Here is a 23,490-nt window from a genome sequence, read left to right as displayed (position 1 = left end):
ATAGTGTAGTTTTGTTTTGTTTTGTTTTGTTTTGTTTTGTTTTGTTTTGGGTTAGATTCTTTTCTTCATAGTCAATACATTTCTTCATCTATTTTGAAGAAATTTAAAAATTACTTTATGTTTTTTCTAAATGAATTGTGATATAACCCTACTTTCTGGGTATTAATCAGCCCAAGCTTGACACTTCAATATTCTTTTAGTTGTAGCTCATGTAAAAAGGCTTCTGACCATATGAGCATGGACTGGAGAACGATTTCTAAATGTCAGGATATGGGCAGAAGTTTAACATTTGGTCCAAACACAAGTATGTACAGGCTGCTTTCTTACGTTATGAGTAGGTGTTTTCAGTAAATTGTATTACGTTGTGCCTACATGATTTTAACAAATAGGTGAAGTGTTTAATCTGTCTATATTTACATTTAAAATTCAGTAATGCCCATGTCTCTTTTGCTGATGTTAAAAGATAAATAACTTGATGAGTACAATTGATTAATTCTGGCCATTAAAGTGCTATATTATTTAGAAATCACCTATAGAAATTGTTTATCCTCATTACACATTCCAAATATTTAAAAATGTAAAATTTAAAAATTACATTTATTTATTTATTTGTGTGTGCGCATGAGTGTATGTATGTGTGCTGGTCTCAGTCTATGTGCGTCTATAGATGAGCATGCATATGCCATGGCCCCCACGGATGCCAGGGAACGACTTGAGTGGGTCCTGTTCTCGTCTTTTGGTTCTCTCCTTATGCTGTGTGTCTTGGGGGATCAAATTCGGGTTGACGGGCTTGCTAACAAGCGCCTTTAGCTGTTAAAGCATCTTTCGAGCTCCCAATTAAGATCTTGAAACATTTTTGAGGGTTATCAGATTTTAAAAGTAGCAATTACTTTAACTCTGAAGTAAAGCCCTATTAAGGCTGTTTAATGAAATGTGCGCAACTAAAATCATATTAAACAACCAACAGATAAAACAGACATAATGTGTTCATAATTTGTTTATTAATTTAGTGTTAATAAATCACAGCCATTATCATAGTATGATATCAGTCTGCTAGAATTTGCAGACTGATTTTAAACAATAAAATTAGAGAACATTCATGCATTCAGAATTCAGAATGTCAAGAAATAACTGGAAAAGTTGTTTAAAGTTATATTAATGAAGTATGGCCACAATCTAGAGCCTGGAAATGCATCTGATCTTTCAAGCCTTACACATCCTACTTGTGTGAAGTTAGGGCTCATAGTCTTATCAAATTGACTATCTTGAATGGCTTCCGGCTGAGACTGTTTCTGCGTCTTAATCCTGCTTAATGTGTGCATGTTTGTACAATTGTGTAATGATGCTAATCCATACTTATGCATACCAAAACAATGTCCGATTGGGTCCTGTTCCATAAAAGCTGAGATAACTGTGATCAGTTACCACACGATTTTCAAAAGAACCCAGCTCTGATAGATGCTTCACAAAGCAAGAGTCATCTCTCTGCTTCTCAACCTGGATAGAAAACGGAAGACAGAGGTTAGATACACACAAGATATACCCATGTACACACATAAGTATGTGCGATGTTTTACATGTAGGTGAGTGTGTGTGTGTGTGTGTGTGTGTGTGTGTGTGTGTGTGTGTGTTTTCCCATGGAACCCAGGTGTTCTAGTCAGCTTCAACTGCCAACTTGTTATTACCTATAGTCATCTGGAGGAGTCTCAGTTGAGGGATTTCCCAGATCAGATTGGCCTGTGGCCGTATCTGTGAGGAGCAGCCTTGATGGGTTATTTATGTGGGTGGGCCTGATACCCTGTGGAGTGTACCATCTTTTACAGCATGTATAATACAGCTTGCTTAACACAAGCCTGTGAGCAAGCCAAGGGCTTCCTCCATGGTCCCTGACTCCAGTTTCCTTCCTTGAGTTCCTGCTTTGACTTCCTGCCCTTCCTTCTCTTGGTGATGGATTGAGACCTGCAAGTGTGACCAAATAAACTCCTGGCTCCCCAGATTGCTTTTGGCCAGAGTGTTTTATCACCACAGCAGAAAGGAAACTAGGACACCAGGTATGGCGCTCATTGTCAGGTCAATAGAATTCAGAAGCGACATAAAAACAAAATCTAGGCTTGCCTGTGAGGGATCATAGGTTAAGCTGATGGAAAGAGGCTCTAAATGAAAACAGCATCATTTCCTGTGGGACAGGGTTCAGGACTGAGCAAAAAGGAGAGAGCAAGAGTTCGCTGGGCACAAGCGTTCATTGCTCCATGACTCCCTGACTTTGAACATGCGGTGACAGCTGCCCCAAGCTCCTGCTACTGTGGCTTTCTTACCACAGTGGATGACTGCACCTTGTAACCAAAATCATCTTCCTTCCTTAGAGTAACTATTTCGGTTCTTTTGTCATAACAATGAGAAAAGTAACTAACATACCAAAGCGTCACACTTGCAGTGGAAATGGTATATACCATGGAGTTACATCACCAGCCCACATATTATTACTCATATGTTACATGTTCTGATATTTTTGTCTCTTTGTTCTTGCATTTTAAATGAGGTAGCAAAAATAACAACAACAAACCAATCAAACAAAAGCCCTTTTCTTCCTTTTGATAATGAGACAAATACTGGGATATTTATAAAGAAAAGAAATTTCTTTTTGCTCATGGTTCTGGTTCAAGATCCAAACCAGGATCCATGCAGCTGACTTAAGGCCCAAACCAGGAAACATGTGTGTAAGGTGTGTTAGTCAGCTTCCTAGTGCTGCAGCAAACTTTCTGAGACAACCAATTTTATTTATTTTGGCTCCTTGTTTCAGAGGTTTTAGTCTCTGAGCTGTTGGCTTCCTTATTCTGGGATGCTATGGCAAGGCAACACACCATGACAGAAGACACTTGGCGGAGCAAATCTACTCATTTATGACAAGAAAGTGAAGAAGAGAGAATGAGGAAGGAGCTAGGATTCCAGTGACACCTTCAAGGGCACATCCCCAATGACTAGAAGATCTTCTTCCAGACTTTATGTCTTACATGTTTCACCATTCCCCAATAGCACCAAGCAAGGCGTTAAGCTTTTAGTCCCTTTATAAGATTTCATATATAATAAAGGTTTATAAAACAACTTTAAATATTTAAAGTCACTTTTTCTCATTAAGTACCTTAGGACTTTAGAATGCCTTAGTTTTCACACAAACTCTGAACAAATAGCTACTTACTATATGTCTGACTTTTTTAAGATCACTGCTGTGATAGTCCAGTTAATATTCAGAACGAGATGCTAATATCTTTATCATTTTGTAGTAAATAATCTAAGGCTCTCAGGCATCAAATAAGATGTCTAAGATAACAGTGTCTAGTAGTGTCAACAAACAGCATATAACAGTGCATGTTTAGGTAGAGTGCTGGAGAGGTGCCGATGGTCATTGTGGGAGGGGGCATGACTTGACCACAGCGTCCACCCCTGTTCTTTTCTGTCCTCAAATACCTTCCTCTAGTGAAGAATCTTGTCTTCTAAAAATTAATTCCTAGATCCTTATTCACCTGAATCCTGAAGGCAAAATTGGTCTCTCCATTTAGCTGTCCTCGTGTAAGGTTCGGAAGGTAGGAATAACGTGGCCAGTAACTGCTGCAACATTGGCCTGAGAAAACTTGCTTTTCTATAGCAGTGTCCCAGTGTCCACTCACCAAGTTCATGAGCATTGGCAGGCCTATGACAGTGGCAATAACAGACTGATTGCTGCTTGCTGGTCATCGTCTTGGTGAGACAAGAGGATATTGTTCTGGCCTTAACAGCAGCCCCAGCCATGCCCTTCAGTACTATAGCTGTCATTCTGAGATGTTATATTCAGCAGACCTCAGGGCAAAGGCAGCAGCTTAGCTACGATCCATTTAGACAGAGGATTAATGTGGGGCTTTGTTTTAGAGCCCATTTCTCCAGTACTAAATTCCTTTTATTACATCTTTCCAAATAAAGTGTATAGATTCATTATGTCCTTCTGAAATTCACCTTGACAATAGCCCTAGATTCCCAAGCATAGAACAGTAATATTTCTGCCAAGTGGGATGGGTTGGGAAAGGGATAGTTAGAGGACTGCTGTCAAATCCTTAGATCATGCTGTACTTAAACATATGCACCAAAGTCCATGGTTTTTTTCTCTCTTTATAACGTATGTTATCTTGGATTTTTTCTTTTTACCAAAATTTTCTAATTCTTCTCAGTCACGTACTCATTTTTATTGCTTTTGGCCAGTTTCCTTGATATTTAACCATTTCAATACGATCTATATTCTAAGGAAATTAACTATTCTCATGAACAAATACCCAAATATGTGAGAAAAAAAATCCCTGATAATACAGAACCATGTTTTGTTATCCATTTACTCCCATGGTTTAGTCTGGAATGAAGCAAAGTCTGTGATATACATTATTATACATGAAAGAACATGTCATTGTATACAAATATCTGACTCTATGACTTCATAATGGATAATATGAACATATACTATCACTTGGAGAACTGCCACAATTAGGCAAATTTATACTTGGATATAATGGTACACAGAGCTAGGGAAATCTTTATTTTTTTTAACTAAATGAAGCATTAGCTATAAAAGCATATAATACAATCACCAGTAATCCAAACATGGCTATGAGCACACACTGAGAATTGAAACACAGTTGAATTTTGCAAATAAGTTCCTTTCCAAAGGATACAAGCAGTTTTTGTTAATAAAGCGGAGAAGCAATGGTGTTCTTTCCAGTTATCTTCAGAAAGAAGGGGCTGTAAGGACAGTAAAGATGTTCAATCAGCATCAAGTCACCAGTGCACTCATCAGGCACGTGTTTATCTCTTTCCACTTTTCAAATAAGAAACCCAAAGCTGTAGGTGCTAACCTGTTGATAGATGGCACAAAGCAACTCTAGAGCTAGTCCTGTGGTTCTGAGTCCAAACCTTTTATACTTCATCGTTTCCTATTTTCTCATTCCAACCCAATGCATCATATGAACTGTGGGGCATCTGTGATGGTTAAATCTGAATGTCAACCTGATGGGATCTAGAATCACTGAAGAGACAAGCCTCTGGCAATGTTAGTAAGTGATTATCTGGACTGAGGCAATTATGGTAGGACTCACCCTCATCTATATGAGAGCAATACTACATGGGCTGGGAACTTGGACTGAATAAAAGGGAGCATCCTGACTTTGGACAGATGGGACCTTAAGTTCCTGCCACCATATCGTCTCTGCTATAACAGACTGTGCCCTCACACTGAGCCAAAAACAAACCCTCTTTCCAACCATTGCATTTGTCAGGTGTTTTGTCCCAGCAACAAGATAATCAACTAAATCAGTATCTTAGTATGAAAGCAAGCAACTGTGACCCACTTGTCTTTCTGCAGGGCTAGGTATCTGTATTCTGGCTATCCCTCCAGTTCCTGTGAAAGATCTGGACTCTTAAAACATTCTTTGCCTCATAGTTTCTGCTTCAGCTAGCACGGATGATTGCTCTAGTGAAGCAGAAAATACACAGGCCTTATAGAAACTCAAGATAAAATTCATGTTTCTGTCTTTTTTTTTTTTTTTTTTTTTGCACTGAAAGTATAGGATCTGACATCATGGGAGAGACAGTTTAGCCCTTTAGAATTTTAACTCTGCAAAAATTGAGCATTCCTCTCTGGGCTCTGGGCTCTGGCTTCAGAAATGACAGTATGGTGAGAAAGGAACTGCAGGAGGTGAAAGCACACGTCACTCACAGAGTTCCAGGGCCTCAAGGTGTCAGACTCTCCCATACTACAGCCCTCTACACACCTATTCTCATTTCTTATCTATCTTCTCATTCTTAGCAAGGCAGTCACTTTCTTGGACTACTTGTTCAGTGGCGCACCATATTCTCTCCTTGCATATCTCATAAGTCATAAGTTACAACAGCACACTTATTGCTTAGCATCTAAAGTTGTCTTCTCCATTGTTTGCAAGCTTTAATTCAGAAGAAGTACTATTTGTTTTGTCCTGTACATTCCCCATCACCTGGTAGATCACTGGGTCTCAACTTCAGAATAGACAAGTTAGTGCATAAGTCCACCAAAAAAATGATTCATAAACTCATTGGACAATGAATGCAAACAATCGTTGTCCTTTCTGTGAGACGTGCATGACACAGAAGTAGCTCCTGATGCTCTGGGAGAATGAAGGGTTATGTGATTTGAATGAGTGGGGGAATGACAAACAAGGTTTTTCACTTGAAACACAGTGTCTTGGCCCAGAGCAGTACACCTACTCTTGAGTAGAGGGCATTCTTGTTATAGAGCCAGGGCAATGGGAGAGAGGAAGCACAGTGTGTTCAGAGTGCATTGTGGATGCCAGTCTGAGTGGTTTCAAATTGGTGGTGCATTTCAAAGTAGTGCATTGCTCAGAAGAAAGAGTGCGCTAAGAAAAAAGAGAAGGCTGTGTTCTAAACTTCTGGCCAAGAGCATGAAAGATGCAAAAAAAAAATTCTAGGAACAAATTGCCAAGAGATGTAGGCTGACCTTCCGGAGAGCTTCTACTTTTAAGATGTCTGAGTCCAGGTAAAATTAAGTCTTTAAAAGTAACAAATAAATGATCAGACCTTGCTTGAATCTTAGAAAAACAAAACCGAAAACCTCTCTCCACCAGAAAACTCTTAAAGCTGGTAACCACATTTAGCAAAGTGACAAGGCAAGAAAGTAGCATAGAGAAATCTATAGTGTGGTGTTTGGACTCTACTGTCACCCAGGAGAGGGGCTAATGGGCATGCCTTCGAGGAATTAGCTTTGTTAGTGTCCTCAACTAGTTCCATGTCAGCTTGATACAAGCTAAAGTCATCTTTAGAGGAGGAAGCCTCAGGTGAGAAAATGCCTCTATAAGATCAGGCTGTAGACAGGCCTGTAGAACATTTTCCATTTAGTGATTGATTGGGAAGAGCCCAGTCCATTGTGAGTGGTGCTGTCCCTGGGATGGTGGTCCTGGGTTCTACAAGAAAGCAGGCTAAGCAGGCCATGAGGATCAAGCCAGTAAGCAACACTCCTCCATGGCCTCTTTTTCTGCCTCCAGGTCCCTGCCCTGTGAATTCCTGTCCTGGTGTCTTTGATAATGAATTTTGATGTGGAAGCATAAACTTTCCTCCCATACTTGCTTTTGGTCATGGTGTTTCATCATAGCAAAAGTAACCCTAACCAGAACAGTTATGTTGACTGTCAACAGTTATGTTGACTGAGGCGGGGACTCTGTTCACCATGGAAGACACCATCAGCTAGTGATAGAGAAAGAAACCAAGCAGCCATATGAGTTTGTAATCTTTTACTTCTTGACTGCAAATGCAGTGAGACCAGATGCTTCAAACCTCTGCCACTTTGATTTTCCTTTTATCATGAACTGTACCCTGAACTGTGACCAGAAATGAACCCTTCTTGCTTAAGTTGCTTTTATTACAATATTTTGCCACATCAAGAAGAATAAAGCTAAGACACTAACCTTCCTGTATACCAATAAAACATTATGAAAGAAATCAGAAAAAACAATAATATTAACAATTGTCTCAAAAAAATTCAAACATCTAAGAATTAACATAACCAAGGAAGTAAAAGACTATATAATGAACAGTGTAAAACACCAAAGAAAGAAATTAAAGTAAAACCATAGAAGATTCAAAAAAAAAAAACTAAACTAAACTTTCAAGGTCATGGATTGGGAGAATTAATAGTGACTGTGGCTATGCACAAAGCAATACACCAATTCAGTGCAATCCCCACCGAAATCCCAATGTCCTTCTTCACAAAAAAATGAAAAAAAAACTCACAAATTTCATGTGTAATCCCAAAGATCCTTGGTAGTCAAAATCTCAAACATAAAAAACAGTGTTGGAGGTATAATCATACCTTTTAAGTAATATTATAGAGCCATAGTAATAAAGGCAATATAATACATGCATTAAAATGGGCATATAGGGACAGAATAGAGGATTCAGAAATAAACCCAAGTGGGTATGGCCAGATGACTCTTTTTACAAAGATGCCAAAAATATTGATTGTAGAAAAGACGTCTTCAACAAATGGTGCTGAGAAAACTGTATGTTCATATAATGAAGGGTAAAATATTAAATTAAGAGACTGACCAGAGAATAAAGAAAAATGTTTACGGACTATAGATGTGATAGAGGATTAATATCTACAATATACAAAGAATTCCAAAAATCAAACACCAAAACAAAAACAATAATAATAAATAATAAACTGGCTAATGAAAAGAAAACCAGTCCTTGAATAAGGAAGTACATATTGTCAAGAAACTGGGCTTACAAGTAATCCAATTTAAAAATGAGGTACAGAGTTAAACAGAGAATCCTCAACAGAGAAATATCAAATGACAGAAAAACACTTAAAGAAATGCTCAACGGTATGTGTGTCAGGAGTGGGATTTGAACCCACGCCTAGAGGGGAGATCAGAACCCTCATAATGAGGAAGCTGCTCTTGAGTCAGGTGCCTTAGATCACTCAGCCACCTTCACACAATGGAACACTACTCAGCAATTAAAAAGAAGTAAAGCATGAAATTTGCAGGCAAATGGTGGGAACTAGAAAAGATCATCCTGAGTGAGGTGTCCCAGAAGCAGAAAAACACACATGGTATATACTCACTTATAAGTGGATATTAGACATATAATATAGGATAATCATACTAAAATATGTACACCTAAAGAAGCTAAGCAAGAAGGAGGACCCTAGGTAAGATGCTCAATCCTCATTCAGAAAGGCAAACGGGATGGACATCAAAGAAGGTAAAAACAAGGAACAAGACAGGAGCTTACCACAGAGGGCCTCTGAAAGACTCTACCCAGCCGGGTATTAAAGCAGATGCTGAGACTCATAGCCAAACTTTGGGTAAAGTGCAGGGAATCTTATGAAAGAAGGGGGAGATAGAAAGACCTGGAAGGGTCTGGAGCTCCACAAGGAGAACAACAGAACCAAAAAGTCTGGACACAGGGATCTTTTCTGAGACTGATACTCCAACCAAGGACCATTCATAGAGATAACCTAGAACCCCTGTACAAATGTAGCCCATTGCAGCTCAGTCACCAAATGGGCTTCCTAGTAAGGGTAACAGGGGCTGTCTCTAACATAAACTCAGTAGCTAGCTCTTTGATCACCTCCCCCTGAAGGGGTGGGGGGAGCAGCCTTACCAGGGCAAAGAGGAAAGCTATGAAAGACAGTACTGATGAGACCTGATAGGCTAGGGTCAGATGGAAGGAAAGGAGGACCTCCCCTATCAGTGGACTGGAGAAGGGGCATGGGAGGAAATGAGGGAGGGAGGGTGGGATTGGGAGGAGACAAGGGAGGGGGCTACAGCTGGGATACAAAGTGAATAAATTATAATAATAAAAAATTATATTTAAAAAATGCTCAATGCCCTTAGTCATCAGGGAAATGCAAATCAAAAGGACCCTAAGATTCCACTTTATACCCATCATAATGGTAAAGATCAAAAACTCAAGTGACAACACATGCTAGAGAGGTTGTGGAGAAAGAAGAATTCTCCTCCATTGCTGGTGGGAATGTAAACTTGTACAACCACTTTGGAAATCAATCCGGCTCTTTCTCAGAAAATTAGGAACAGTGCTACCTCAAGATCCAGCTATACCACTCCTGGACAGATATCTGAAAGATGCTCAACCATACAACAAGGGCATTTGCTCAACCATGTTCATAGAAGCTTCATTCATAATAGCCAGAATCTGGAAACAATCTACATGTCCCTCAACCGAGGAATGGGTAAAGAAATTGTGGTACATTTACCCAATGGAGTATTACTCAGCAATTAAAAACAAGGAAATCATGAAATTTGTAGACAAATGGATAGAACTGGAAAAGATCATCTTGAGTGAAGTTTCCCAGAAGCAGAAAGACACACATGATAGTCACTTATAAGTGGATATTTGCCATGTAATATAAGGTAGACACATTAGAATCTATAGTCCTAAAGAAGCAAAACAATAAGGAGTATCCTAGGGAAGGTGCTTAATTCTCATTCAGAAGGGCAAACAGAATAGAGATTGGAAGTAGGAGAAGACAGGGAACAGGACAGAAGCCTACCACAGAGGGCCTCTGAAAGAGTCTACCCAGCAGGGTATAGAAGCAGATGCAGAGACTCATAGACAAACTTTGGGCAGAGTACAGGGAATCTTGTGCAAGAAGGAGGAGATAGAAAGATCTGCAGAGGACAGGAGATCCACAAGGAGACCAACAGAAACAAAAAATGTGGGCCCAGGGGGTCCTGCAGAGGCTGATAAATCAACCAAGGACCATACATGGAGAAGACTTAGACCCCTTCTCAGATGTAGCCCATGGGCAGCTCAGTCTCCATGAAGGTTTCCTAGTAAGGGGAACAGGGGCAATCACTGGCATGAACTTGGTTGCCTGCTCGTTGATCACCTCCCCCTGGCGAGGTGGCATTACTAAGACACAGAGAAAGAGGATCCAGTCCTGATGAGACCTGATAAGCTAGGGTCAGATAGAAGGGAGGAGGACCTCCCGTATCAGAGGACTAAGGAAGGGACATGGGGAGGAAGAAGGAGGGAGGGTAGGGCCATAAGGAGATGAGGGAGGGTGCTACAGCAGGAATACAAAGTGAATAAATTGTAATAAATAATAATAATAATAATAAAGAAAAAATGGTTTTTCCTTTTTTATTTTTATTACTGTTTATTCACTTTGTTCCCCCCTGTAGCTCCCTCCCTTCTCCCCTCCCAATCTCACCCTCCCTCCCCCTTCTCCACCCATGTCCCTCCCCAAGTCCACTGATGGGGGAGGGCCTTCTCCCCTTCCTTCTGATCCTAGTCTATTAGGCCTCATCAGGAGTGGCTGAATTGTCTTCCTCTGTGGCCTGGTAAGGCTGCTCCCCCCCTTAGGGGGAGGTGATCAAAGAGCAGGCCAATCAGTTCATCTCAGAGACAGTCTCTGTTCCCATTACCATGGAACCCACTTAGACACTGAGCTGCCATGGGCTACATCTGTGCAGGGGTTCTAGGTTATCTCCATGAATGGTCCTTGGTTGGAGTATCAGTCTCAGAAAAGATCCCTGTGCCCAGACATTCTGGTTCTGTTGTTCTCCTTGTGGAGCTCCAGACCCTTCCAGGTCTTTCTATTTCCCCCTTCTTTCATAAGATTCCCTGCATTCTGCCCAAAGTTCAGCTATGAGTCTCAGCATCTGCTTTGATACCCTGCATTGTAGAGTCTTTCAGAGGCCCTCTGTGGTAGGCTCCTGTCCTGTTCCCTGTTTTCTCCCTCTTCTGATGTCCATCCTCTTTGCCTTTCTGAATGGGGATTGAGCATCTTAGCCAGAGTCCTTCTTCTTAGGAAGTCATGAAGTTTTCAGGCAAATGTTGGAAATTGGAAAAGATCATCATGAGTGGGTATCCCAGAAGCAGAAAGACACACAGGGTATATACTCACTCATGAGTGGATATTAGATATATAATATAGGATAAACATACTAAAATCTGTACACCTAAAGAAAAATGTTTAAAAAGAAACTGGTCCAAAATCACTGACCCTCAGAAAAATGCAAACGCAAGAGCCATTGAGATTACACCACACTCATTTACAATGGCAGCAATCAAGAGAACAAATAGCAAATATTGTGAAGGACGCAGACTGTGAGTAATCTTTATACATTGCTCACAGAATGTAATCTACTCTAGACATGCAGGAAACAATATGGAATTTCCTCACAAAACTAGAGCTTTCATAAGGCCTACATATATCACCTTGAAATCTGAGTCAACATATCACAGAGATACTTTCACATCAGTGCTTACTAATCACCCCTTATTAACAATGGCAAAAGTGTAGAACCAACCTAGATGTCCAACAATAGAGGAATGGATTAAGAAAATATGGTATATATACGCAATTGGATATTTTTTTTACCTGCAAAGAATGCCATTTGCACAAAATTGGAGATTTTGTAATTGGAGATTACTGTAATAAGCAGATTAAACCAGTCTCAGACAGAAAAGCATTGTATGTTTTCTCTCAGTTACGGGTCTTGGACTTTCTACATATCATGGAAGTATAAACGAACTGGGGAATGAAGAAAATTAGTGCAAGGTGTGGAAAAAATATAGCAAGGCATGAATAGGAGTACAATTAGGGTATATTATATATCTGTATGAAAATGGCCTTATGTAAGTCTGTTTAGTAAAATATTAAAAATAAAAAGTATAATGAAGCCCAGGATGAAGAAGATATGATATATGGTGGAGTCCATGAGAGAGGGGGTGGGAGACAGCGAGAGAGTGAGTGAGCAAGCAAGTGAGCAAGAGAGAAAGAGAGATGGGCACTGGGTGGCAAGACACTCTGTGTCTCCTCATTTGTAAATGAGGATAAAGTCAGAAACGTTAAGAAGACTTTCACAAAATCCACACAACTAAGAACTATTCAAAAAACAAAAGAATTTAAGAGCCATTGCAGTGATTGTTCATGGAGATGTTTAAGAACTAAGAAAATCCGTCTGCCAAGCGTGCTGGGTGGAAAAAAAAACCTGTGTTCTGACGGCATCTTTGAATGCTCTCAGATCTGCGTATGGTCACAAGTGTTAGTATTCATATCCTTTGCTCTTTTTCTTTGCTGCTCCTAACTGTGCTGTTGGTTGATGGGTTTCCCCGCTTCTCCTATTTCCTTCTTCACCGCAGGTGAAGTGTCATCTGAAAACTTCCTGGATTATAAGAACCGTGGAGTCAATGGTTCTCACAGAGGCCAGATCGTTTGGAAGATTGATGCCAGCTCTTACTTTGTGGAATGTGAGTACTTTCACCCTTCCCTCGGTCCAGCAGACATGTGTGGAGCAGAATTCAGCTATAACCTCTTTGTAATGCTTTTAAAAAATGCTTAGAAATGTGCCTCCACTTAGGCAAATGAAGAGGCAAGTTAATCGACAGCCTTAAAATGATTTTCAGTAGATATCTCTATGATGGTTGCAACACAGCCATGCAAATTCACCCAGGCCATTCTTTCAATAGCAGGAAAGGTCTTGGTTCATGTTTCAGGCCTCTTGACTCAGGACCCATTAGTGTATATCCTTTAGGTTTTCATGCCTTGGCTAGATTAAGTGATCTCTGACTTCATTATGGATGGGACTAGATCTCCTCAACATGTGTCCTGCCTTTTAGTTTTGCCTTTGTTTTACTTGCACTCCTCAAGGCTCACTGTCCACGGCACTAGAGTGTTGATGATATTTCACATTTGCCCCCTTGCTTCAGGCTCTTGCTACAATTGTACAAGATTCAGACTCCATATCACTAATATCAAGCAATTCCTTTGATCATTTATCTACTGAAATTTATGAATATATAAACTTGGTACTGTATCTTACTGCTACATTTTCTAAATTTTCTACCTGTCCTTAGGAGTAAATCATTTCCAGAGTTGTGGTAGGATTGTTTCCATACGTTCCCCACATAAATGTATTTTTCTATATGGGTATCACATTTGGCAACTCAAAAGGAAAAAAAAAATGTGCAAACTAATTTTGTCCACACACCCTTTTCTTTTGCATGGAGAGTGGATCTGTCCCTGTGTTCTTCAGAAGCAAGTTGATTCACCAGGCCATATTATCTAGAGAACTTGCCGATACTAGGCAGTGTCAAAGGCACAGGTGGTTATCTGATAGTCCTGCTGAGAACAGCAACTTCCAAATCTCATGAGTAAGGATGAGACAGCCGCCTTGCCTAATGAGAACTGCTTCCTACCCCACCCAACCATGGCATCCAGTGTCATGCCATGACCTTAATCCTTCATCAAGTTAAAGGCAAGTACAGCATGGAAATTCTTTTTTTATACTTTATGGCACTGAAGAAGGCATTCTTTCATTCATGTAAGCAAATACGGCAAAAAATGGGATAGACTATAATTCTAGCTGCTTAATCCTCAGCTGCTTTCCTATCCTCCCCTGCAGCCTTGTCTTTGTCATGCCAATTCATCCTCTGACAAACAGCATCACTTGTCAAGAGGAACAGTGCTGATTGATGTGTAAAGACAACCTAGCAGAAGCCTCTACATTTTCAGGAAGAAGCAAAAGAAAAGGCACTCGCATTAATAGTTACTGTCTAACATCATCACTGATTTCAAGCCAGTCTGCATTAGAAGTCTGGTAGTTTCCCCTTTCATATTGTAGATCTATTTCTTTACTGCAAGTGGTAAATAACTGAGAAATAGATATTAAAAAAAAAAACTGAAGGTCAAAGTATAGTAGCAGTTCTGAATGACAGAGGCAAAGATACAGCTAGTAATTTTGTAAAACATTTTTCTTTAAATTTGTCTAGTGTGGGGAGGCATTATATATGTAAATTCTTTCCTAATTTCATGGGATGCATTTTGATTATAATCATCCCTCCCCCAATGAATCTAAGATCCTATTTCATGCCTCCTACCACCTACTCCATAACAACCAACTTTTTGCCATCTTAAAAAAAAATAAAAATAAAAATAAAGAACAATTAATGCTGCCTGTACACTTTCGGGTGAGTGGCCATCTACTGGGGCAAAGTTGACCTAATAGGGGACACATCCTTAAAAAATAAGATCCCTTCTCTTCAATGCTAGGATTGTTTTATAGGTAAAAGTAAGAGCTAGTGTGAATAAGACAGCAAACGTGAGTGCTTATTAAAAATTTTAATTCCCAATTTTTAAACTTAATTGAATATTTTCCTGACTCTAATTCTACTACTGTTACTGTGTCCTGGAATCTCCTATACTACATAGTCCTGCTAATACCTCAAGTTTAAAAAGGAGAAAAAAAAATATCTTCTCTTTTAAGTGATGCTTCACTGAATCCAATTTGAAGTAAATAAATGCTCCCAAATAAAAATTACATTTTCAAAATATATACTTACAGAGGAGTCTTTAATTTTACTCTTAATTTGTGACTAAGCAGGTCATCCCTAATCAAATTTGAAAGCAAGCGTGCCAGGTAAGAGTAAGCCCGCCTATCTCACCACTGCCATTAAGATAGCTTGCTGGTCTCTTTCTCTAGAAGACCTGGAATACAACCTTTCATTAACTCTTTAGACACAAATAGGACAACCCCAACCTGCTGTCTACGTCATCATAGCGATCACAAAGAAGGCTGTTGATGGCCACATCACATGTGTGTTTTATACACGATATAAATACACATACACATGTATGTCTTATTCTACTATAAAAAAAGAATGAAATGACTGTGAGAGAACCGCTCTGTATTTAGAAGATGTCTTAAATTTAGAAAATTTAGAATATTTAGAAAGTATTTAGAATTATTATTATCATTATTATTAGAAAGACAAAGACAGAATTAATGTAGGTCTCTGACAAAGTATCTGAAAGGTACCTCACAATCCTTCAATGTTTTTCTGCTTACGGGCTTTGCTAGAACAACAATTATCAACTATGGAAGTTTCCTTGCCCGTGGACAGCTGCAAAAGTCACGTAATAGTAAGCTATGGGAATCTCAGTTTTAATATTTTGTTCTCTATAAAGAATTGGGAGCTACAGGGACATTGGACCTGTTCCTGGATTCATAATAAGTTGGTCGTGTCACGGGAAGCCACGCTCTGCCTGATGGCTGGGACATGTTCTGAGGAATGTGTTGCTGATCGACTCCATCAAGTGAATTGTGTTGATTTCACTTACATAAGTAAAAATGGCTACAGCGTTTTTAGGTGGGGTCACTTGGGAGCATCATTATATATGCCGTCTGCCATTGGCCTATATCATATATATGCAGAACACTGGCTCCTCAGCCACTTTTTTAGAGTATGATGTTGCATCACACTGGAAATATGAAAATAAACCATACTAACACTTTGCTAACAAAGCTGAGTAACAAATTAAACAGAGCAGTTAAGTGTAGGCAGAGTAGAAATAAAGGATCATGCAAAATTTTTAGTGAAATGATTTTTAAAATCCATAAAACTAATCGTTTACATATTGTTATTTTTAGACATTTATTAGTGGATTTCCTTCATATCTTACACCTAAACTACAATACAAATTTAGGTCAAGAAAAAGGAAGATCCATGAATAATCAAGCTTCTAAATTTTGAAACATATTATTAAAATACATGTTTGGGCGAGAAATACAAACGTTGCCATCAGTTTTCTTTTCAAAGAAAGGGTATCATGGTTTGAAGGGATAAGCCCTCGTCTGCCTTGCAAACTTGCATCAGTTTGTAATTTTCCCCCAACAACGATTTGCTCAGAGCCACCGAAGTAAGTTTTTCCTTGAGTGAAAAGCTATTGGTACTTCTGCACATCCCTGCTAGTCCCTTTTATATGACTTAGCTTGAAGTTTTCCCCCAGCATGCTCATCTTCCTGGCGTCCACAGACGGTGCAGCTCATAGGGAACAGCACTGCTAGGCGAAGAGTTAGCGGCAAAACTCTTGCTGCTTTATCCGGAGCTCTCTGTGATCGCTAGCCTGTAAGAAACCCACCTCTTGGACCCGCCTGTGTCGGCCTAATGCGGTGCAATTTGCAAATATCTTGGATAATATTATGGAACTGGGCTATTAAACGGTCCCCCGAAAGCTAGAAAACACAATTAATGGAAGTATTAGATGCCTGCAGGAAAAGAATAACGCAGGGTGGAAAAAGCTCATGAGCAACCAGGCATTACTCGGGTCATCAGAAATCTTAACAAAGGCAATTTAATGGGTTTTTAGAAACTCAAAGAGCTAATTAAAATTTGCTGGAAAATGTTTGATCTCACTAGTAATCAAGTAGACGAAATGATAATGATAATGCATTTCTATTTTAAGTTTATTTTTAATAATGTCCAACTAATAGCAATCATTGAGGTTCTGGAAGGTGGTGAGAACCTAACATTATGTGTTTCTTGAAGTATAAAGAGCTGTTTGGAAAGTAATGTGGCCACAAGAGGAGAGAGTACAAGAACTACTCACGTTTTCTAGCCAGTGGGAGAATAAGGCAGTGACCGTATTTCCTACACCAAGGAAGCTTTCTCTGTCAGTTAGGTTTAAGTGTGATTATAAGCTGGAAAAATGTCAAAAAGGCAGTAGCAAGCAACATACATATTATCTGCAAAGAAAACTGTAAATGTGTGGCTAGCTAGACATTACCATCCAATGTAAACCTGAGATTCTATTATTAAGTATGAAAAGGAAAACATGTGTTGGGCAGGTAGCTAGCAATTTTTATTACATTACACTTTTGAACTTGAATGAATGTTTGCTAAAGGTTTTCTGTTTTCAAAAATAATGCCAACCGTAGGGGAATGTTTATAAAACATAAAGCTGTGCAGCTTTACAAATTAGAGACCCCTAAAATAAAATTAATGTTTATTTAAATTAATCTATATTAGTTTATTTATGTTTTGTTATTTATTATTTTTTATTGATTTATCATTCTTATTCCTTATATATTTATAAATACAGGATATAAATATATTGTTTATACAAATATAATATACTATATAAAATTACTTAAATGAATAAAATAATTTAATTAATTAAAAGGCACAACCTGCTGAGAATAAAAACACATTATATGAAACAGTGAGTTGCAACACTAGTCACCATCAGCCTAACTAAGGGAGGTTGCTTGAAGATTTTTTTTTTCTACCCAAAAAATCAATGGTCAGAAAGCAATGGAGTCACATCACAGTTTGGTCCTTATATGCTTAAGTAATATCCATTTCATACCCGGGTGTAGAAATGCTAAAGCCTGCCATTTTTCATGACATAGTTTTAGAAAGACAGACTGGTCCAGGAGGCCATATCTAAAGCATCCTTGGTAAGTGTTACACACTGGCTGGTGAGAGGAATCGGTTTGCAGTTGCTGGAGATGTCCCCCTGGGCTATGGCTGTTTCTTCCTAGATTATTTCAGTGACTCAACTTTGTTTCACTTTTGTCTTCCAGCTGAAACTAAGATCTGCTTCAAATACTACCACGGAGTAAGCGGAGCCCTACGAGCTACAACCCCCAGTGTCACCGTCAAAAACTCAGCAGCTCCTGTAAGTCTCTCTTCTTCCTCCTGCTCAGACCCAACTCACACAGCTCTTTGCTTTCCTGTTTTCTTCATGTGTGTATGCACACACTTATACACGTGCACATAGCTGCACTTATATCTACACGTATATGGAGATAGGTCGATAGATGAATTAAGAACGCACATGATGGACACACACCTCAGACTAGTGACCAGGAATGACACCAAAAGCTGTCCTTTTCAGAGAACAAGCCACCAGAATGTTAGAAAAATGCAAGCATCTGCATTTCCCTTAGCAAAATGTTCCCATGGGATATACTTAGTAGCAGTGTGTGAAGCTTTCTTTAAGAAACATGTTTATAATGATCTTGGATGCTTATTTTTTATGTTTTAATTTATTTTTAGACTTGAATTAACTAGAAAGTATGTCTCATCTTAGTATGTATGTAAGTATGTACATCTTAGCTCTATGAAATGATAGACCTAGAAAAGATAAAATCTCACTCACCCAAGCCACGCCGCTAGCAAGTTCCAGATCCAGGGTTCAGCTTTGTTTTGCTTTTTGTGTGTGTGTGTGTTTTTTTTGTTTTGTTTTGTTTTTGGTTTTTTTTTTTTTTTGGCATTGTCGTTATACATTTTTCTGTAATGTCTAACTTTATTTTTTAGAACTGGGTTTCATCTAATTCCAATGAATTTATTTATCAAGTATGATTAATAAACAATATGATACATTTTTAAGTTATAACATACAGTAAAAAAAAAAAAAACAAGTTTCTTAATGTTTTTGGGTTGGGTTGGGTTGGGTTGGGTTTTGGAGTTTTGTTTGTTTGTTTGTTTGTTTGGTTGGTTGGTTGTTAGGTTGAAGATTTTTTTTTGGTTTTTCAAGACAGGGTTTCTCTCTGAGTCCTGGCTGTCCTGGAACTCACTCTGTAGACTAGGCTGGCTTCGAAATTACAGCGCTCTGCCTGGCTCTGCCTCCTGGGCGCTGGCATTAAAGGTGTGCACTGTCGCCACCTGACTCAAGTTTCTTGGTATTTCTAAATTCCAAGTATGTTGTTTGTTGAGATTCAAGGGTAGTAGATCAAATATCAGAAAATTTCAAAGTTGTTACTGTTTTTAAAATATTTTTAATAATCTTTAACTTTATTATTTAGATAGCTGCAATTCATGTTTAAAGAATCAAGTATGTTGAGTTTATTAGTGCTTACAAAAAGCGTTAGCTTATAGGAGTATTAAACAATGAAAGGTATAATTTAAAATGCAGATCTCCCAGTAAGTTTTGTTATGGAATCCCATTTGGAAATTGACAATCAAGTCCCTTCTAATATTTCTTTGTTTTGTTTATTTTTATCCATCGAAATGACATTTTTCTTGTAACCAAATACATTTGTTAACTGCTGTCATGTTTTGACATTGACCCTTGTGTTAGAGGCAAAGTCGCAAATGGTTAAAGATATCAGCAGCTTGGAACAAAGTCCAAGTGATTTGTGTTTTACTGCTGGCTTCATCTATATGATTTTAAGTAGATAACTTAAAAGTTTTTGATCCTGTGTTCTCATCTGTGAAATGGCAGAAAATATATATAATATTATTTCATCAGACTGTTGTAAAAATTTAAAAAAAAATTATGGAAAGCCTCAGTGTGGTGCCTGGAACATATTTTCTAAAAAGAGCATTCAAGAATTGTTTTTCTAATTGCTTAACAATAACTATTATTGTAAGCATATTTTCTCAGACGAACTCTGAACAAAAAGGGTGAAAGCCAGAGCTGCACAGCAGTGTTCCTATAAACCCAGCTTCGGGGGGGTAGGATCAATAGGGTAAGGTTAGTGTGGGCAGCATAGCAGGAGAACTTGCATCAAAGATATCAAAAGAAAACAAACGCATTCCACTCCTCTGGGTTGTTATTCTCGTTGTATAAACAGCCACATACTTAACTGCATGCTGCTGGGTCACTTCTTCCTTACAAAGTGTTACTAGTTACTATCTAAGATACAGAGCACATAACAAAGACAGCACCTAGAAGAGCCGTTGTGTATGTGGTTAAATTTCAAAGTCGGAATTACTGTACTAAATGGAGTTATGTTTTCAGAATCATGCTGATATTACAATATATATCCATATGTTTGCCTTTGAGGCAACTGTGGTTCTCTACCAATTTTCACTTTGTGTACCTCCTTCTATTCGTCTGTCTTTCATTATTCAGTCCGGAGTAAACCATAGATCCTCATATGCCTGTCTAGCAAGGATGTGGACCTCCAGATAATTATAACTTTTGTATTATATCATATGTATCTTAAAGTCCCAATGACTTCCTTTCTCGTTGGGTGCACATTGGTTAGAGTGTAATCTCTGGCCATTACATGTCCTTTCTAAATGAAGGTCAGACAGCTTCTCAGACAAGTCTCATTGACCTGTGGGTCCTGGCTGACCAAGGAGGACAAGGACCAAAACATTCCATGTCCTCTTTTATCCTTTTACCCTTTTGGGTGGAAGGTTTTCAAGCTTTGTTGACCACACAGGACAGCTTTGTATTTTTAATTTGACAAAGCTTAGACAAAACAACTCGAACAGTTTTAAATAAGTCTTGGTTTTATTATGACTCAATTTTCTCAAGTGAGAGTTCAACAAAGTTAGCAAAAATAACTTAAGTAAATACCTGGATTAGACATACAAAAACAACAACATTTTAAGTCAACGTTTGTGACCATTAATAAATCAGTATAACCTTAGGGATTCTAATAAACTTTAATTATTAAACTTTTATTGTCCTTAAGTCCTATCATCTTTAAACCTGTCCTTAAGTTCTATCATCTTTAAACCTTATATAACTTATTTAGACCTTTCTGACTTGGATTTAAGCATTTCTGATTTTGTTTTCATTGTGTGTGTGTGTTTGGGTGTATATATATATATATATATACACATATATTCATCTTTAGGAAAATACTTATTTTATCATAAAAGGCCACCTTTTTCTAAAATATTTTACAACTCCCTCATCCATTTTTTTTTGTACATTTATATATTTTAATGGCTCCTAAATGGGCTAGCCCACCCTGAATGAAAGCCATTTTATCTCAGAGATGGCCAGAATTAGCTTAACATCATAATTTTCTGAATACTCTTTTGAACATTAAAAAAAAAATTATATGTTACTCTGCTTACCACCCATTTTCTCCTACTAAAAGACAACACTCACATACAAGAAAAAGGAGAGATTACATTCATTCCATTCTTCTGTCAAGTTAGTCGGTATGCAGCATTGTCCTACTCAGTGTTCTGTTGCTGTGAAGAGACACCATGTCTTCAGAAACTCTTATAAAAGAAAGCATTTTATTGGGTTTATTTACATTCAGAGGTTTAGTCCATTATGGTCATATCAGGAATCATGGCAGCACTCAGGCAGACATGTTGCTGGAAAAATAGCTAGAGTTCTACACCTGGATTGGCAGGCAGCAGGAAGAGAGAAACACTGGGCCTGGCTTGAGCATTTGAAACTCCAAAATCCACCCCCAGTGACACACTTCCTCCAACCATTCCACATCTACTCCAACAAGGCCACACCTTGTAATAGTGCCATTCCCTGGTAACCAAGCATTCAAATCCATGAGCCTGTGAGGGTCATTCTTATTCAGACAAGCACAAGCATCCACAACAGGCTAAGCAGACATTCATCTAAAGACTGAGTCCCAAGTTCAGCTAAGCATAATGTTTTATATCCCTCCACTCCCCTTGATTGTCCCTTAAGAGCAGCCCAGAGTGACATACATTTTGATTATCTATATTAAGCTTGTTTAATAGGGTTTTCTGAATTCCCCCATAAGCAGAGTACTTCCTCAAGGGGCAGAATTTCCCACAAGCCACTTGTACTACAGGAGGGAGAGGAGAGGAAGCTGGTTACAGCAGAGACACGGTGAGACAGCCCAACGGTGCTGAGTAGCTGTTGCAGATCTTTCCTGTTAGCATTCAGTGCCCCTTGCTATGGTGCATTATCTCTTTTGATGTCTCTTTTGCTTTGTTTTCCATTTTTCCTTCTTTTTACAGATTTTTAAAGGTATCAGCTCTGAAGAGACTGTGCAAAGTCAAGGAAGCAGGAGGCTGATCAGCTTCTCCCTCTCAGGTACATGTTGTTCACCTAGCCGCTTCATGCAGTGCATTAGCTGCTATCTGCTGCTGTCATAAAACACCATGACCAGTGACAAGTCAAAGAAGAGAGTGTTTATTTTGGCTTACAGTTCTAGGAGGACATGAGTCCATTATGGCGGGGTGCAGGCGTAACAGCAAGCAACAGGCATGGTGAGAGGATCAGAAAGCAGAGAGGGCTCATCACACACCATAAGCAGGAAACACAGAAGGAACTGGACATGGGACAAGGATTTTAAACTCTCAAACCCACCCTGTAAATATTTTCATTTCCTCAGATAAGAATGAGATGAGAGCCATTCCCAAGCCTTTCTGGCTGGTTCAATTCAGCTTTTCTGACCCAAACTTCTCTTCAAGATGACTGATTCAAATTAGCTTCTCTGGTCTTCTGACTGAATTGCCCTGTCTAACCTCATACTAATTCTGGCAATATGTTTTAATCTTTCAGCTCCTTCTAATTCTCTTGCTTGTTCTCTCTGAAACTTGTCTCTGTTGGGGAAGAACTCTTGGTTAAAAAAAAAAAACTCTCAATAAAAATTTTTCTCTCTCTCTCTATGCACTGCTCTTAACTAGCCTCTCTTTCATGTCCTATTCTAGTGAGACTTAGACATAACCTATCTCTGACTCATTTTGTCAATTCTTTTTCTGATTCATCACTTTGTCTGCCCCTCAATTATATGTCATTTCAAACATGGCTGCTTCCTTCTATAAACTAACTTTACCTTCATTGTTTGAGATTGAAGTATATACTAAAGATGTGTCTGAATTCCAGCTAGATCATACTGTAATCCTGAGTGTGTCTGCATTCCAGCCAGATCATATAGACCTAGAAGGTCTTTGGATGTAATCCCTTGCCAGAGCAGCCATGATGCTGGATTAAAATTCCTCTATACCATCCCATGCAAAGTACATCCTCCAACTGCACCTCATTATAACTTCTCCAGACAACAAAACCAACTAGAAACCAAGTGTTCAAATGTGTGAGCCTGTGGGGGACATTTCTCATTCAAACCACCATGTGCTGTGAACCAGTGTGTCAACCACTTTTACTTGTCTCTTACTTACAAGCTTCAAGTTATTCAACCTCTTTGTTCCTCATTTTCTTTACCCTCGGGAGAGAAGTAAAAGTAAAACGTATTCAATTCCCCTTGAATAAGGAAGAATAATGCAAATTCAGTCAGTAATAAATGCGGAAGTGTTTTGATGCTGTGTGAGGGGAAGTTTGTCTTAACAGCATCACTAAGAGTTTACCGAGGGCTTGTGAAAAAAAAACCCAAGGATAGCAGCAGCCATTTGATCCTACACAGAACTTCCCGTCAACCCACTTAGGCAGAGCAGATCAAAGTTGAGCCAGTCAAAACAGTA

The 23,490-nt window shown here is 38.8% G+C and overlaps 1 protein-coding gene across 1 annotated transcript in view; it reads left to right on the top strand.

Moving 5' to 3' along the window:
• Hecw1 (HECT, C2 and WW domain containing E3 ubiquitin protein ligase 1) overlaps window positions 1–23,490 on the top strand; it is a 295,620-nt gene that overhangs the window by 140,958 nt on the left and 131,172 nt on the right. The window contains exons 4-6 of the mRNA XM_055603961.1: window positions 12,688–12,795; window positions 17,910–18,004; window positions 22,027–22,102. Of these exons, the coding sequence (XP_055459936.1) occupies window positions 12,688–12,795; window positions 17,910–18,004; window positions 22,027–22,102 (279 nt within the window). The remainder of the gene's footprint in view (window positions 1–12,687; window positions 12,796–17,909; window positions 18,005–22,026; window positions 22,103–23,490) is intronic.

Source organism: Psammomys obesus, unplaced genomic scaffold (genome assembly GCF_907164565.1).
Source record: "Psammomys obesus unplaced genomic scaffold, mPsaObe1.curated_primary_1811, whole genome shotgun sequence".
NCBI classification, from domain to species: Eukaryota; Metazoa; Chordata; class Mammalia; order Rodentia; family Muridae; genus Psammomys; species Psammomys obesus.
This window is presented reverse-complemented; position numbering and strand designations above follow the sequence as displayed.